General features: G+C 36.6%; 2 protein-coding genes across 3 annotated transcripts in view; one reads left to right on the top strand and one right to left on the bottom strand.

The window, feature by feature from the left end:
* The window catches only part of LOC127510036 (uncharacterized), a 109,814-nt gene that overhangs the window by 19,435 nt on the left and 76,638 nt on the right, over positions 1 to 13,741 (bottom strand). The window lies entirely within an intron of this gene.
* On the top strand, positions 8,831 to 12,582 carry LOC127509986 (uncharacterized). Of its 2 annotated transcripts, XM_051889426.1 has the most exons (5): positions 8,831 to 9,475; positions 9,931 to 10,038; positions 10,592 to 10,799; positions 11,137 to 11,586; positions 12,146 to 12,582. In XM_051889426.1, the coding sequence occupies exons 1-5, from the start codon at positions 9,297 to 9,299 to the stop codon at positions 12,161 to 12,163; spliced, it is 963 nt and encodes a 320-aa protein (XP_051745386.1). In that variant the 5' UTR covers positions 8,831 to 9,296; the 3' UTR covers positions 12,164 to 12,582. The 2 variants fall into 2 exon arrangements, with proteins under 2 accessions (XP_051745386.1, XP_051745385.1); XM_051889425.1 differs by lacking the exon at positions 12,146 to 12,582 and having other exon boundaries at positions 11,137 to 12,130.

Raw genomic sequence — 13,741 nt, 5'->3', positions numbered from 1 at the left:
TAAGGTGGAGAACCTTATTATGCACTAAACAAATAAACGAAAGATTATTTGTTATTAACTAACATCAGCTATATTACATCTAATGGGAATTAGGAAATTATATACTGATAATATACAACAATGCCAAGGTCTCTGGAAAGAGGTTTGGTTAAGTGATATTTACGTTCCATGTGGTTGAGTCCGATGACGGTGACGTCTTCCACTGGTTGTGCTGGGTGACAATGCAGTGGGGAGAGGAGCCAGAATCTGTTTCAACAGTCTTGAACACGAAGCTCTGCGGGATGCTGATCTCCGGAAGCACCAAAGGGTCCTAAAATCTGGAACACGCAGATGAGGCCCTGGTGTAGGTGCAGAAGGTCCTTAACAATCTGGAACACGCAGACGAAGGTACCTTGGAGTGAAGGTTTGCTCTCCTGAGCTTAACCTTGTTGCAGATGTCGTTACTGTCTCGCTGGACGGAAACTCTGAACGTAGTGTTTGTTAATGTCTCTTTCCTCACAGGCTGGAGGCTCAGAACGTGGTCGTCTCTGTTGCTGCCTCGCCAGCTGTAGACTCAGATCATGGGATCTGTTGTTGTCTCTCTGGACGAACCAGAGGCTCAGAACGAGAATGTATCTGTCAATGCCTATCCCCGTGCAGGACAGACTCAGAACGGTGTATCTGTTAATGTCTCACTCCTTACAGAGTTGAGACCCAGAACGGTATATCTGTTATGTCTTTCCCCTTTGAAGGGCAGACTCAGAACAAGGAATGTCTGTTGAAAGGGTACCTTTATCCCTTTCCGATGAGGAGGAGATTGCAGTTTGGCGCTTCTCCATTCGAGTGCTGTGATTGGCTGCTGGCATCAGAGGGGACACACATAGTGTGGCCCACCCTTCTTTCCCCTGTGGAACTCATTTGCATAAAGCACAAAGTTGGAAGTCTTTACAGTGTCTTTAAAGTTTACCAATGCATTTCTCACTTTCCAAACCACCACCAGAATACCTTTGGCAATATTCTAAACAAATAGAGACTAAACATGATGGAAGAAGATTGAACCGTCATGCTTTCATTCAATTGTACATTAACAGCTGAATCTGTGTCAGATGTTGCACTACAAATAGCTGTCACTGAGAATACTTATTCCTGTGAATAAGTATGAAATGGATGTGTAGTTTGCATCAGTTCTAAGGTTTTCAAACATAGTTTTGAATGGATCTTTGTGATCTCTCTTTGCTTCACCCATTGCTGCTGAGGTCCCAAGGAATTTTTATGGCAGTCTCTGGCCAACCTTAGGAAGTAGTCTCTAGATGGGTGAAGGGCAGAAACTGCATGTGGACCAATGAGAAGTCCTGTCCTTCCCAGGCTTGGTACAAGAGGTCTTCTTCTTGCCCTCTAAGAGAGGTCTGGATGTTGTCCTTACATCTTTATCTGATGGCGTTGGACAGTTTGTTTGTGTTAGTCCACCAAGATCCAATCAAAATGTAGCAAACCTTTGTCCGCTGTTACGGACAGAGAGGGGCCCGGCCATAAACTGGGCCCTGGAATGTGCTGTTCACTACATGTTAAAGTTTGGATATTTAAAAAAAATATAATAAATATTAATAAAACAAGATGCCCCATTGACATATGTGAGATGTAAAGTTTATTTAAACTGCATACATTAAAGCATACATTTAAATTATTGTGACAGATATGAAGGGGGAGGAGAATTTATGCGTGTGTCAGGTTTCTCTACGAGAAAGACTTCCGCAAAGGATTCACCTGTGTATCCTTGCTCATAACTCCTCGGGAAACCTCCTCGTTCCTCGCCTCCTCACGGTGCAGTTAGAGAATTGAGATATCCTTCAAGATGGCTGAGCTTGATTGGTTTCCAGGTCATAGAATGGAGGACGGAGGAGTGAGGAAACGAGGAGGGATATTGAGAAGCACCCCTTGTAACACTAACATAACACCGGGGAGAAAAAAAGGCTAATTGGGCCCAATTTGTACATTTTCACTTAGGGGTGTACTCACTTGTGTGGCCAGCGGTTTAGACATTAATGGCTGTGTGTTGAGTTATTTTGATGGGACAGCAAATTTACACTGTTATACAAGCTGTACACTCACTACATTACATTGTAGCAAAGTGTCATTTCTTCAGTGTTGTCACATGAAAATATATAATAAAATATTTACAAAAATGTGAGGTGTGCTCACTTCTGTGATATACTGTATAGAAAACATAGCCTAATCAGCGCTCAAAAGTAATGATTATGACATAAAAAAAAAAAAACAGAAGACGACTGTCTAAACATTTGAATATTTTTTTTGTTTTCTGTGTTTTTGGCTGCACAACGATGCTGACTCGTCATCTCTGCAGTAGTGAACTCGCCTATATGCATGTTTTATAGACCTTATGCACTAGAGAAACAAGCGCGCTGCCATCTTTATAATATTGTCTTTGAACTTCAGTTTTTGCGGTAGCTCTATATATGGCATCGCTGTCAAAGAATAAATGTAATGTTTAAAGCAGACGTCTTAACAAATGTCAGTAGACCGGGAAGAATTTAAAACGAGCAGATCATTCATAAATACGTACAAGGTCTATACGGATTACATAATCTGAGAATAGCTTTTCCAGTTGAATTGGTTCATTTAAAAGTAGACATTTCATGCTTTCTATAGATACATTCTTGTGTAAACACTGAGTTTCAGTTCATTTTGTGCTCAAATTCACTGAGACCAAAACAGCTGAAAGCGCATCCTGATTAAAATAAAAGTAGACCCTTTACAGTTTGCATTACTCTTATCTGTATGACTAAAATGACAGAATATTTTAAAATGCAAACGTGATCGCACTGGCGTCTCCATGTTGTGCGCTCTCCACACAAACACTAGGATATGCACCAAATAGCGTATTTATCTAGGACTAGGCTAACATTAGAGCGAGTAGACTTGTAAAGTTGCTACTACTTACATGTTTCAAGGGATAAGCCATATTTGAGGTCGATGAATAATGAATGATATGCGAATGTTTGGATTTCCTGCTGTTAATGATCTGTCCCTCATGGACTGCGTGACTTCACCACTTCCTGTGGAAATTTTTTTCTTTTTCTGCGACTAACCAACTAATAAAATCTTGCTTGACCAAGCCTATTCTAATCGACTAACGGTTACGTCCTAACCAGACGCGATGTGATAAGATTACAGCGATGAGCAATTTGACTGTCCACACTAGACATGACATGAAAATGAGAAGTGATAAAATCAATCAAAAACCACAGCCAATCAGAAGAGAGCATGGACGGGCTCTGTTGGCAAGTGCACAGCAGATACATGGCTGCGTCCGAAATCGCATAGGCCACGTACACACTGCCGCTAAATTCGGTTGTCAGTTCACCTTTTAGTGCTTAATCTTGTTCTGTACACACTCAGTTCATTAAAATACGGGAGTGACAACCGCATTCTCCATAAACCTGTTTGCTTTATGAGACGAGCTTAAACAACAAGCCTAAAAAGCTTATAATGAGTGACCATGGCAACACAGAATGAGTACCTCACGCTGTGTGAAACTGGCTATAGCCTACAAGCATAAACCAAACACGACGCCTCCGTCGACTGTGTTAGTGTGTTTAGTTAAATTGCTGAAAATAACGAGTGTTTTGTCACTATAATATTACTTTGGTCACAATAACGGATACCAAACATGAGAGACGCCAGAACGTCGCTATGGTTTCCAAGCTGTCAATTGCATTTTCGAGAGTGAGTCGTGTTCCGTACACACATGTAACGATAATTTAGGAGATTCACTCCCGCATTTAAATGCGGTTGTCACTCCTGAAACTTACAGTGTGTATGTGGCCATAGGCTACTACATGTCTACATGGCAACGTACACACTGTAAGTTTCAGGAGTGACAACCGCATTTAAATGCGGGAGTGAATCCCCTAAATTATCGTTACATGTGTGTACGGAACACGACTCACTCTCGAAAATGCAATGATTGACAGCTTGGAAACCATAGTGACGATCTGGCATCTGTTATTGTGACCAAATTACAGTGACAAAACAGTCGCTATTTTCAGCAATTTAACTAAACACACTAACACAGCCGATGAAGGCATCGTTTTTTGTTTATGCTTGTACAGCCTGTTTCATACAGACCGTGCTCTTTCTGTGTTGCCATGATCACTCATTATAAGCGTATTTGGGCTTGTTGTTTAAACTCGTCTCATAGAGTGAACTGAGTTATTAAAGTGAGCAGACATGAATCGCAATATTTTGGTCTTATTTTCAGCATAAAGCATTTGGATTTATTTCGGTTTATTATGGGCTTATTCTTGTTCGCTGATATTTCTAGCAAGATCTGGCAACACGAATGTTTGCGGTAGCTCTGTACATTTCTATGGCATCGCTGTCAAAGAATAATTAGCTGGTGAAGTGGATTTACTTGTTGTAGAGTTAATGAAAGTTATCATGAGCATTGTAATGTTTAAAGCAGATGTCTTAACAAATGTCAGTAGACCGGGAAGATTTTAAAATGAGCAGTTCATTCATAAATATGTAAGATCGCTGTGGAAATACAAACCGGAAGTCAAAAGACAATGAGCGAAAAGGGGCAGGGCTACATAAGGTCTATATAGTATGAATATGGGTAGTATGAATGGAATTCGGACGTACTACATCCGCCATGTTAATGTTGTCACGTGTCATGCGTCGTCACAACAACGCGAAAATTTAAAGGGCCCGCTCTACTCCGCTTTCATCGGTAATGATTTTTTTTAATGCTTACCGCTTTCGGTGTTTTAATGTCAATTCAATCAACAGTTCAAAGGAGGCGTCGGTCGCTGCTCGCAGATCACGCTTTCGTCAACAGCTTGTTAAATATTTGTCAAAGTATAATCCCCTATTTAGCTATCCAATTTGGTAACACTTTATTTTGATAGTCCATCTGTTGACACTCTACTAGTTATCAGTACTCATATAGTAGCATGTCAACAGTGCATCAGTTGACATTCAACAACATTGTTTCAACAGACAAGTAACATACATTCAACTAACTGCCTGTAGATTATAAGGCACATTTTAATTTCTAATCTATAGATTTTACAAAAAGTGCATGCTGACTGTCAGTATTTATTTCGCAACAGGTTGTTAACTAGTAGTCAGCTGACTTTCTGTAGATTGTGTTACCATCCTCTAAGTTGTCTACCAACTACTCAAAATCAATCTGTCAGTTGAAAGTCTACAGTCATGTCAACGTATGATCAAGAGCATATTATATCATCCTTACTTAAGGGTCTCAAATGCATCAAATTAATAATTATTTAACCATTTCATTTTTATCAAGATCACTAGTTTATTATCTGTTGATAGTCAGCTAAACATTGGTTGTGCATCTGTTGCTTGTCAACTAGTCTAAAGTTTACGTTCAGAAGATCATTAGTAGACATTCTTAACTAAGCATTTGTAGATATATTTTAGGACTATCCAATTAAAGTGAAAAACAGTTGATAACAGTTGAAAGTCTATAAGCTATCAACAGAAAACATACAGCCATCCATTAATTATATGCAAGATATTTACCGTTTAAAATGAGAAGTTAATACCAGACTATGAACTACAATAAAACCAACACTACAGACAGGATATTAGAGAAAGTTGTTTTATTAACAATATATTTATACAAACCCATTGTTCACTAGGGCATCAGATCTGAACAGTCTAATTATGTTGTATCAAACTTTACTTGAATTAACATTACATAAAACAAACAAAAAAAAAACAACAAAATAAAATAAATATGCTGCACTGGCAGCACTACAAATAATCAAACAAGTCTCTACCATGTCATCGTAGGGGCAAAGCAACTTGAACTTTAAATTATGAAAAACAAAACGTATCTACTTACAATCTACTCAAACTTAGCTAACATCCTGTTTCCTACATTCAGTCTTTCTTTGCAGAAAAGGGGATGAGCTGTTTGTTATTTTTCATTTCAATGATCTTTTCTGCCAGTTCACCAGCTATTTTTTTTTGACAAAGTTGTGCTAGTTCGATCCTCAATTGGATGGAACTGAAATAAATACTTTTAATGTTGCGATCCTATTGGACTTATGATAGCAACCTGAATTGTAACAAAGCACTGTTGGCAAGAGGAGAACTGGCCCCCCGACTAAGCCTGGTTTCTCCCAAAGTTTTTTTCTCCATTTTAACACCAATTTGCCACTTGTCTGCCACCTGATGTCACCTGATGGAGTTTGGGTTCCTTGCCGCTGTCGCCTCTGGCTTGCTTAGTTGGGGACACTTGACTTGACATTTGATATTCAACAGTGCTTTGATCTGCCTGCATTGACACTATTCTTTAAGAGCTGCTGTGCAGCCAAACAATGTACCAGTTATCAATGTAAAGCTGCTTTGACACAATCTACATTGTAAAAAGCGCTATATAAATAAAGGTGACTTGACTTGACTAGTTTCAAAAGTGTGTATTTACCCTTGAACTGGTCTAGGACACTTTTGTCTGCTATGTAAATCTCTGCAATCGCTGCCGTGTCTTTCACAGCATTTCTTGAAACGTGAGCCTTCTTGAAGGCTGCGGTCATCCTGAAGCCTTTTTGCACAAGTTTGAGGACACGCAGATATCTTTTCACCACATCTGAAATTGAGGCAACTGAAAAGAAAACAATTTGAATAAATCACCAATGAGTTCTATGTTGTGTCTTGTGTGGTGTCTTAGTTGCAGGGTTAGCCACAGTGTTTCCCAAAAATGTTCTCTTCAAAAGGAAAGTTACAACTTAGATTAAGGTGTGTGTCTTTGATTTAGAACATCTGTTGTATTTTATAGTGTGAGGGCAGTCTGCTAATTAAGGCAAGACTATTTGCTTATTATTGGTTTAAAAATGAGGTAAAAACTAGCCAGCATATTCTTTATATTTAATGATTAATTACAGCTTCACCTCATCCAGCCATAATAAGTAAGTGCATACACAGTCTGTCTTTATTTACTTCATTCAAAACATATGAAAACAAATGTTCAACATCAAGAAAAACAAACAGAACAGTTAAGCTTTTGACATGTTTATTTCATGTCATTCAAAAGAGAGATGATAAGAGTGATGTTGCGGGATAGTGTGCACAATGCCTCAAATCCAGTTAAAAAGCCACTAACCCAGATAGCACACGTAAGTCTGTAAGATGTCTGTTAATGATCTCTTGATCTGGAAAGCATCTGCTGTCTACATGTACGTGTGCTATCAGGTAAGATACAAATGATAACCTAAACACCTAGGCTAATACCTAAATAAGTACAGCATGTCTTAAGAGCCTACCATACCTCGCTCTCCTTTTCTGCCTGACCTCTTCATTTTTTTGTTTTCCTTCTTTCTTTTTTTACTTCTCTTCTTGCCATTTTTCTTTTTATACTTCTTTTTCTTCTTTTCCTCAACCGAAGAGTCAGAGGTAGAGCTGGAGCTGGAGTCATCAGAGCTTGAATCAGTGCTAGTATCAGTGCTGGAGTCCAGCATCATGGCCTGTGGCTCCTCATCTCCAGTGGCCATTATCTCCATGTTCCCATCTGTCAAATGATAAAACAAACACAAATAATGTTTAGAGCGTAACTTACCTCGAACTGGGAATCGAAAATCAAGTCCAATTCCAGAATCGGATACTTAAGGTCAGGAATCAGGTAGTTGTAAAATTCAAGTTCAATTCCATCTATTCCTGGGTGTGCAACATTTTTTATTTTATTTTTTTTAGGTGGCGAAAGTGGCTGTTAAAAATGTATTTGTCTTTGAATCATTCATTCAAGAGATTCATTCAAAAACACTGATTCATCCAATAATAAAACAAGTAAATCTTGAGTGAGTCATTGAATCATTCCATTTATAAATTCCATGAGATTTTGTTTAGTTGTCTAATATTTTTCTTTAGAATTGTGAGAGAACTACAACCTTCATTAAAAAAAAAAAAAAAAGTCTCAATTTATCCAGAATTATGCAGCTCTATTTTGCACACAAACAGCTCTTAAATGAGTCCAGTTTTTATGTAGCTGGCTGATATTCAATGATACCCAACACTAAACACCCTCAGCTCTGCACTTATACCCACTGCATAACATTATAGATTGTTTATTATTGTTGATTATTAATGTGGTGGAGATTACATTGTGTCTAAAGAGACATTGCAGAATTACAAATAATGTGTACAAAGTCTCTTAGGTTTGATATATACAAAAAGAAAAAAATACAGTAGTGTTCTATTTTCAAGCTGCATTGTGTAGAACTTTACTATAACTATTATAATATTGAAGGCAACCCTTTTTTGTTTCAATTAAACATTATGGACAAAAATCAGCGCCATGTAGTTTTAAATTTAATTATTTTCACATAAACGTGTTTATTTTTTATACATACCTTGTTCTTGTGCAGACTTCTCTTCAAGTTGCTTCTTGAGTAAGCCATTTTCCTCCTCCAGCTCATCCACCCGAGACTGGAGCATCTCAGCCTTCTTCTTCCAGAGAATATGTTGTTTAACAGGCTTGAGACTGTCCATCTTAGCAGCTGCAAAACATGACATGAAAAAATTGTAATACATCAGAAGACCCTCAAGCACAGAGTCAAAAGTCAACAGCTAACGTTATACCTTTTGTCTAGCGTGTTTAGACCAACAAATTAGAGAAAAAATAAGGAATACATTAATCAGTGAGTTGAATCACTTTCAATTCTGTCGGACGCATACTCCCGTGACGCATCGTCTGGCGCGAATTTGTGTTCATTCGCGTCTTTTAATTGACTTTGTATATATTATTGCGTCACGCTAAATATCAGCCTCATGTAAACTACTTTAACATTTATAAACACAACTTACCACTTTTGTTTGTGGAATCTTCTACTTCGCCCTCGGTATTTCCCCTCCGTGCCTTTGCCCGGGTAAAATGCATGGTACCCAGCGCACTGCTCCCATTGCCAGATGGGGGGCGGTGTACTGAATGCTCTGGATCAAACATGTTATGTTGATGCTGAAAAGAAAATTGATAACGATTTTGGTTTACATGCAAGTAATAACAACCAATTTCAAAAAGAAATAAGAACAATGTTTCTCAATGGAGTTAACTCTTACCATCTGGACAACCAAATTTTCAGGGAGTGCGACTTAGCCAATCCGATTGTTGAAGTGCTCGATCACGTGACAACTCTGCCAACACTCAACCGTGGTAGGTGTATCTGATAACATATTTAGCCAATGAAATGAAAGTGCGCCAGTTTTTAATTTTTGGGTTGTCTTGGACGTTTAATTGACAAACAGTTAGCCTACTAGCTCGATCTGGCGGCTTTATGAATTCACTGGAAAGAAAACTTTTGACAAAGGTTTATGCTAGAGAAACTAAAAAATCATGTTTAAAATTGATAAAATGGTTGCAAATGATTGGCTTGCTGAAACGCAAAATTAAATGCAAGAACTGTGGGCATAAAATGAACATGGTTGCCTCCCAGACCAAGGATTATGTCATCTGGTAAGAATAAATTCTTGTAAACTATGGTTCCATATTTTGTTTTGCAATAGACACAACCTTGTAGATATGATTTTCTCCTTATTATTACAAGAATACATTTTGATCCAATTGTTTGAAGGAGCGGCTGGAAGTAGTAAAAACAGATATTTCAAAATAAGAGTGTCTGTGCATTTCGTGTTTGTTTATAATTAGAAGCCCAACATTAAGTATTTTTTTCCATTTTTTCCCTAATAACCATTGCTATGTTGGTATTTTTCTATGATTACCATTGCTATTTTGCATTAAAGTATATCAAATATGTGGTATTTAATTCGGTGTAATTCGGTTCTTATAGTTTCTCTCTGGGCTGCCCCTCACAACAATGTGTGTGTGTGTGTGTGTGTGTGTGTGTTGAAAAAAACATGTTAAAACATTTCTGGGTTTATCATACAATTTCATGTTTTAAAAAATCCCAGGGAGTGTCGACGTAAAAGATGTGGACGGTTGAAAAGAAGTGTTAGGTCAAAGTCACTCTTCTCACAATCACACTGCAGTCTATTCACATGGATGAAGTACATACATAGGTAAGCAATGCAAGTTTATTACATAAGTACAATATTTTGCATTTTACACTATGTGTGTAGTGCTTGAGTGCATAGAACACAATTGCACTACAGCACATGTTATCATAGTTTATGTTGGCATGGATTAAAAAATATATTGTGGTCAATAGCATAGCATATTCTATTGCAAAAGCCTGTCCTGTAATATGTCACCATGTTTTGATATTTTGCTTGTTATAATAAACATATAAATATATTTTGACCATAATTTTAAGTATGTCAATTTCTTTTTCAAAGATTTTGGCTTCTCACAGAAGATTATGATGGTGACTTTGATGTGGCACCGTGTTGCAATGAGCATCAATTCTAGTTACTGTACTATACTGTACTTTTTAGTTAGCTATGGTTGAATTTCAGCAGTAATGTCAAGAGTCAAAAAACTAGTGTCCAAAATAAAATATACAAATTATGCTTTGTTTATTATTAATATGCTTTGCTATTATGATTTCTTTATGTGAAAATATACTGTTCTTATTTAATGGTCATCATTTTTGTTAATGTTGATCCTTTGTAGATTCGCACAGGGTTTACATCTACGGCAAGTAGACATGCTTCAAGATGGCATTGCAAAGAGCACAGCAACACTTTCTATGATGTCAAAGAAACTCAGAAGAATTTGTGTAAAAAGCCTGGAAAAGCACAGAAAGAAAAAGAGGCAAAAAGTTGGTGGAGTTAATGTCATAGTTCACATTGATGAGAGCAAGTTCTGCCATAAACGCAAGGTAATGTAATCTAAATGCAATGCACTTGATGAAATGTGTTACATATTGTAGAACCAGAAAGAGCTGACATCAATATGTGCATCATAGTTTAGGATAGATATAAGTAGTGAGGGTGGACATCACTTTCCCCAAAGCTGTCAATCAGTTAATACAAATTTGGTTTACTTTTTCTTATTTTCTTATATCGTAAGCATATTTATTGTATTATATGGAATTTTAAAAAGTTTTGGATGGAAAAAGTATTATCATGTAATTACTCCTAACTAGTAATATACTTTTACATGGTCAAGAGATTATTTTGATTATTTTCTAACACTGTTCATACTTTTTTTTGTAGTATGCAAGAGGACGCTTTGGTAACACCTGGAAGAGAAAGAGAATATGGGTTTTTGGTATACTTGAAATCAAAGCTGCAAGCAGACGTCCAATTCTTCGCCTTGTGAAAAAAAGAAACAAGGAAACCCTTGTTCCAATCATCAAAAAACATGTAAAAAGAGAAAGTCTTGTAGTGAGTGATGAGTGGAGAGCATACACCAGCCTTTCTCAGGAGGGCTACAAGCATGTGAGAGTCAACCACAGCCAGAATTATGTAGATCCTCAAACAGGACTACACACTCAAAACATTGAGAGAGCGTGGCAGACATATAAGAGGGAAATTTGGCGTATGCGGGGGAATCGGTCTGAGAAGGCCTTAAAAAAACAGCTCTGCTTCATTGAGTGGACTTACTGGTTAGCCAGAAGACATAAACATGGTGTACTTGGAAGACTTCTCAAGGACATAAGGAATGTAAGTAACCACAGATCAGTTTAAGACCCCCTTACTATCATGAAAGGCAGAATTAATTAATTTTTATTTTCATATTTTACATATTTTTTGTTATTTTATTTTATTATTTTTATTATTTATTTTATTTTGCTTTGGTGTTGTTGGCCTAGGGACAATAAATTTGAATTGAAGTTTTTTTTTTTTTTCCCCTACAGTTCATCCAATAACACTGCATAGTAAAGACTTTCATTAATTGTAGTGGTGGCAGTGCAGTGCAGCATGTTAGTTAGTTTGTTTGTTTTTTCATTTCATTTTTGCTACACATAATCACAGTTCAGATCTGATAGCCTTATGATAAGCCTCTCCTTCTTTTTGTATGTGAAATCAAACCTATGAGATTTTGTACACATTATTTGTAGTTCTGCAATGTCTCTTTAGACACAATGTAATCTTCACCACATTAATAATTAATAATTAACAAAAATAAACATTCTATAAAGTTATGCAGTGGATAAAAGTGCAGAGCTGAGGGTGAAGTTACGCTCTAAACATTATTTGTGTTTGTTTTATCATTTGACAGATGGGAACATGGAGATAATGGCCACTGGAGATGAGGAGCCACAGGCCATGATGCTGGACTCCAGCACTGATACTAGCACTGATGACTGAAAAATATTGTAAAATAACAAACAGCTCATCCCCTTTTCTGCAAAGAAAGACTGAATGTAGGAAACAGGATGTTAGCTAAGTTTGAGTAGATTGTAAGTAGATACGTTTTGTTTTTCATAATTTAAAGTTCAAGTTGCTTTGCCCCTACGATGACATGGTAGAGACTTGTTTGATTATTTGTAGTGCTGCCAGTGCAGCATGTTTATTTTATTTTGTTGTTTTTTTTTTGTTTTATGTAATGTTAATTCAAGTAAAGTTTGATACAACATAATTAGACTGTTCAGATCTGATGCCCTAGTGAACAATGGGTTTGTATAAATATATTGTTAATAAAACAACTTTCTCTAATATCCTGTCTGTAGTGTTGGTTCTATTGTAGTTCATAGTCTGGTATTAACTTCTCATTTTAAACGGTAAATATCTTGCATATAATTAATGGATGGCTGTATGTTTTCTGTTGATAGCTTATAGACTTTCAACTGTTATCAACTGTTTTTCACTTTAATTGGATAGTCCTAAAATATATCTACAAATGCTTAGTTAAGAATGTCTACTAATGATCTTCTGAACGTAAACTTTAGACTAGTTGACAAGCAACAGATGCACAACCAATGTTTAGTTGACTATCAACAGATAATAAACTAGTGATCTTGATAAAAATGAAATGGTTAAATAATTATTAATTTGATGCACTTGAGACCCTTAAGTAAGGATGATATAATATGCTCTTGATCATACGTTGACATGACTGTAGACTTTCAACTGACAGATTGATTTTAAGTAGTTAGTAGACAACTTAGAGGATGGTAACACAATCTACAGAAAGTCAGCTGACTACTAGTTAACAACCTGTTGCGAAATAAATACTGACAGTCAGCATGCACTTTTTGTAAAATCTATAGATTAGAAATTAAAATGCGCCTTATAATCTACAGGCAGTTAGTTGAATGTATGTTACTTGTCTGTTGAAACAATGTTGTTGAATGTCAACTGATGCACTGTTGACATGCTACTATATGAGTACTGATAACTAGTAGAGTGTCAACAGATGGACTATCAAAATAAAGTGTTACCTCAAATTTTACCTCAGAATAAAAAGACATGTCTGTGAAAATAATGACAGGGGCTGATTTGGAGAAACTAAATTAATTTATTGTTATAAATGAATGCAAGAGAAACAAAAGACACATGAATCAATAAACAAACTTGAATACATATAAATAATGTGTAGATATAGATAGAGAGGGAGAGAGAAATACACACAATATATACATAGCCTAAATAATATTATATAGTACAATATTTACATAAATAAATACAATGATAATAATAATAAATAGTATATACATATTCTAAAAAAAACTATTTACAAACTGTGAGCCCTACAACCTACTGCCACCTGAATGTTGCTGTCCGTTAAAGGATTAGTCCACTTTCAAATAAAATTTTCCTGATAATTTACTCACCCCCATGTCATCCAAGATGTCCATGTTCTTCTTTCTTCAGT

The sequence above is a fragment of the Ctenopharyngodon idella genome, chromosome 3 (assembly GCF_019924925.1).
Source record: "Ctenopharyngodon idella isolate HZGC_01 chromosome 3, HZGC01, whole genome shotgun sequence".
NCBI classification, from domain to species: Eukaryota; Metazoa; Chordata; class Actinopteri; order Cypriniformes; family Xenocyprididae; genus Ctenopharyngodon; species Ctenopharyngodon idella.
This window is presented reverse-complemented; position numbering and strand designations above follow the sequence as displayed.

Coding starts and splice junctions, on each gene's coding strand:
- LOC127509986 (XM_051889425.1), top strand. CDS start 9,297: ATGAATTCACTGGAAAGAAAACTTTTGACAAAGGTTTATGCTAGAGAA. Junction 9,476..9,930: donor ACCAAGGATTATGTCATCTG/GTAAGAATAAAT, acceptor AAAAAATCCCAG/GGAGTGTCGACGTAAAAGAT. Junction 10,039..10,591: donor TGGATGAAGTACATACATAG/GTAAGCAATGCA, acceptor GATCCTTTGTAG/ATTCGCACAGGGTTTACATC.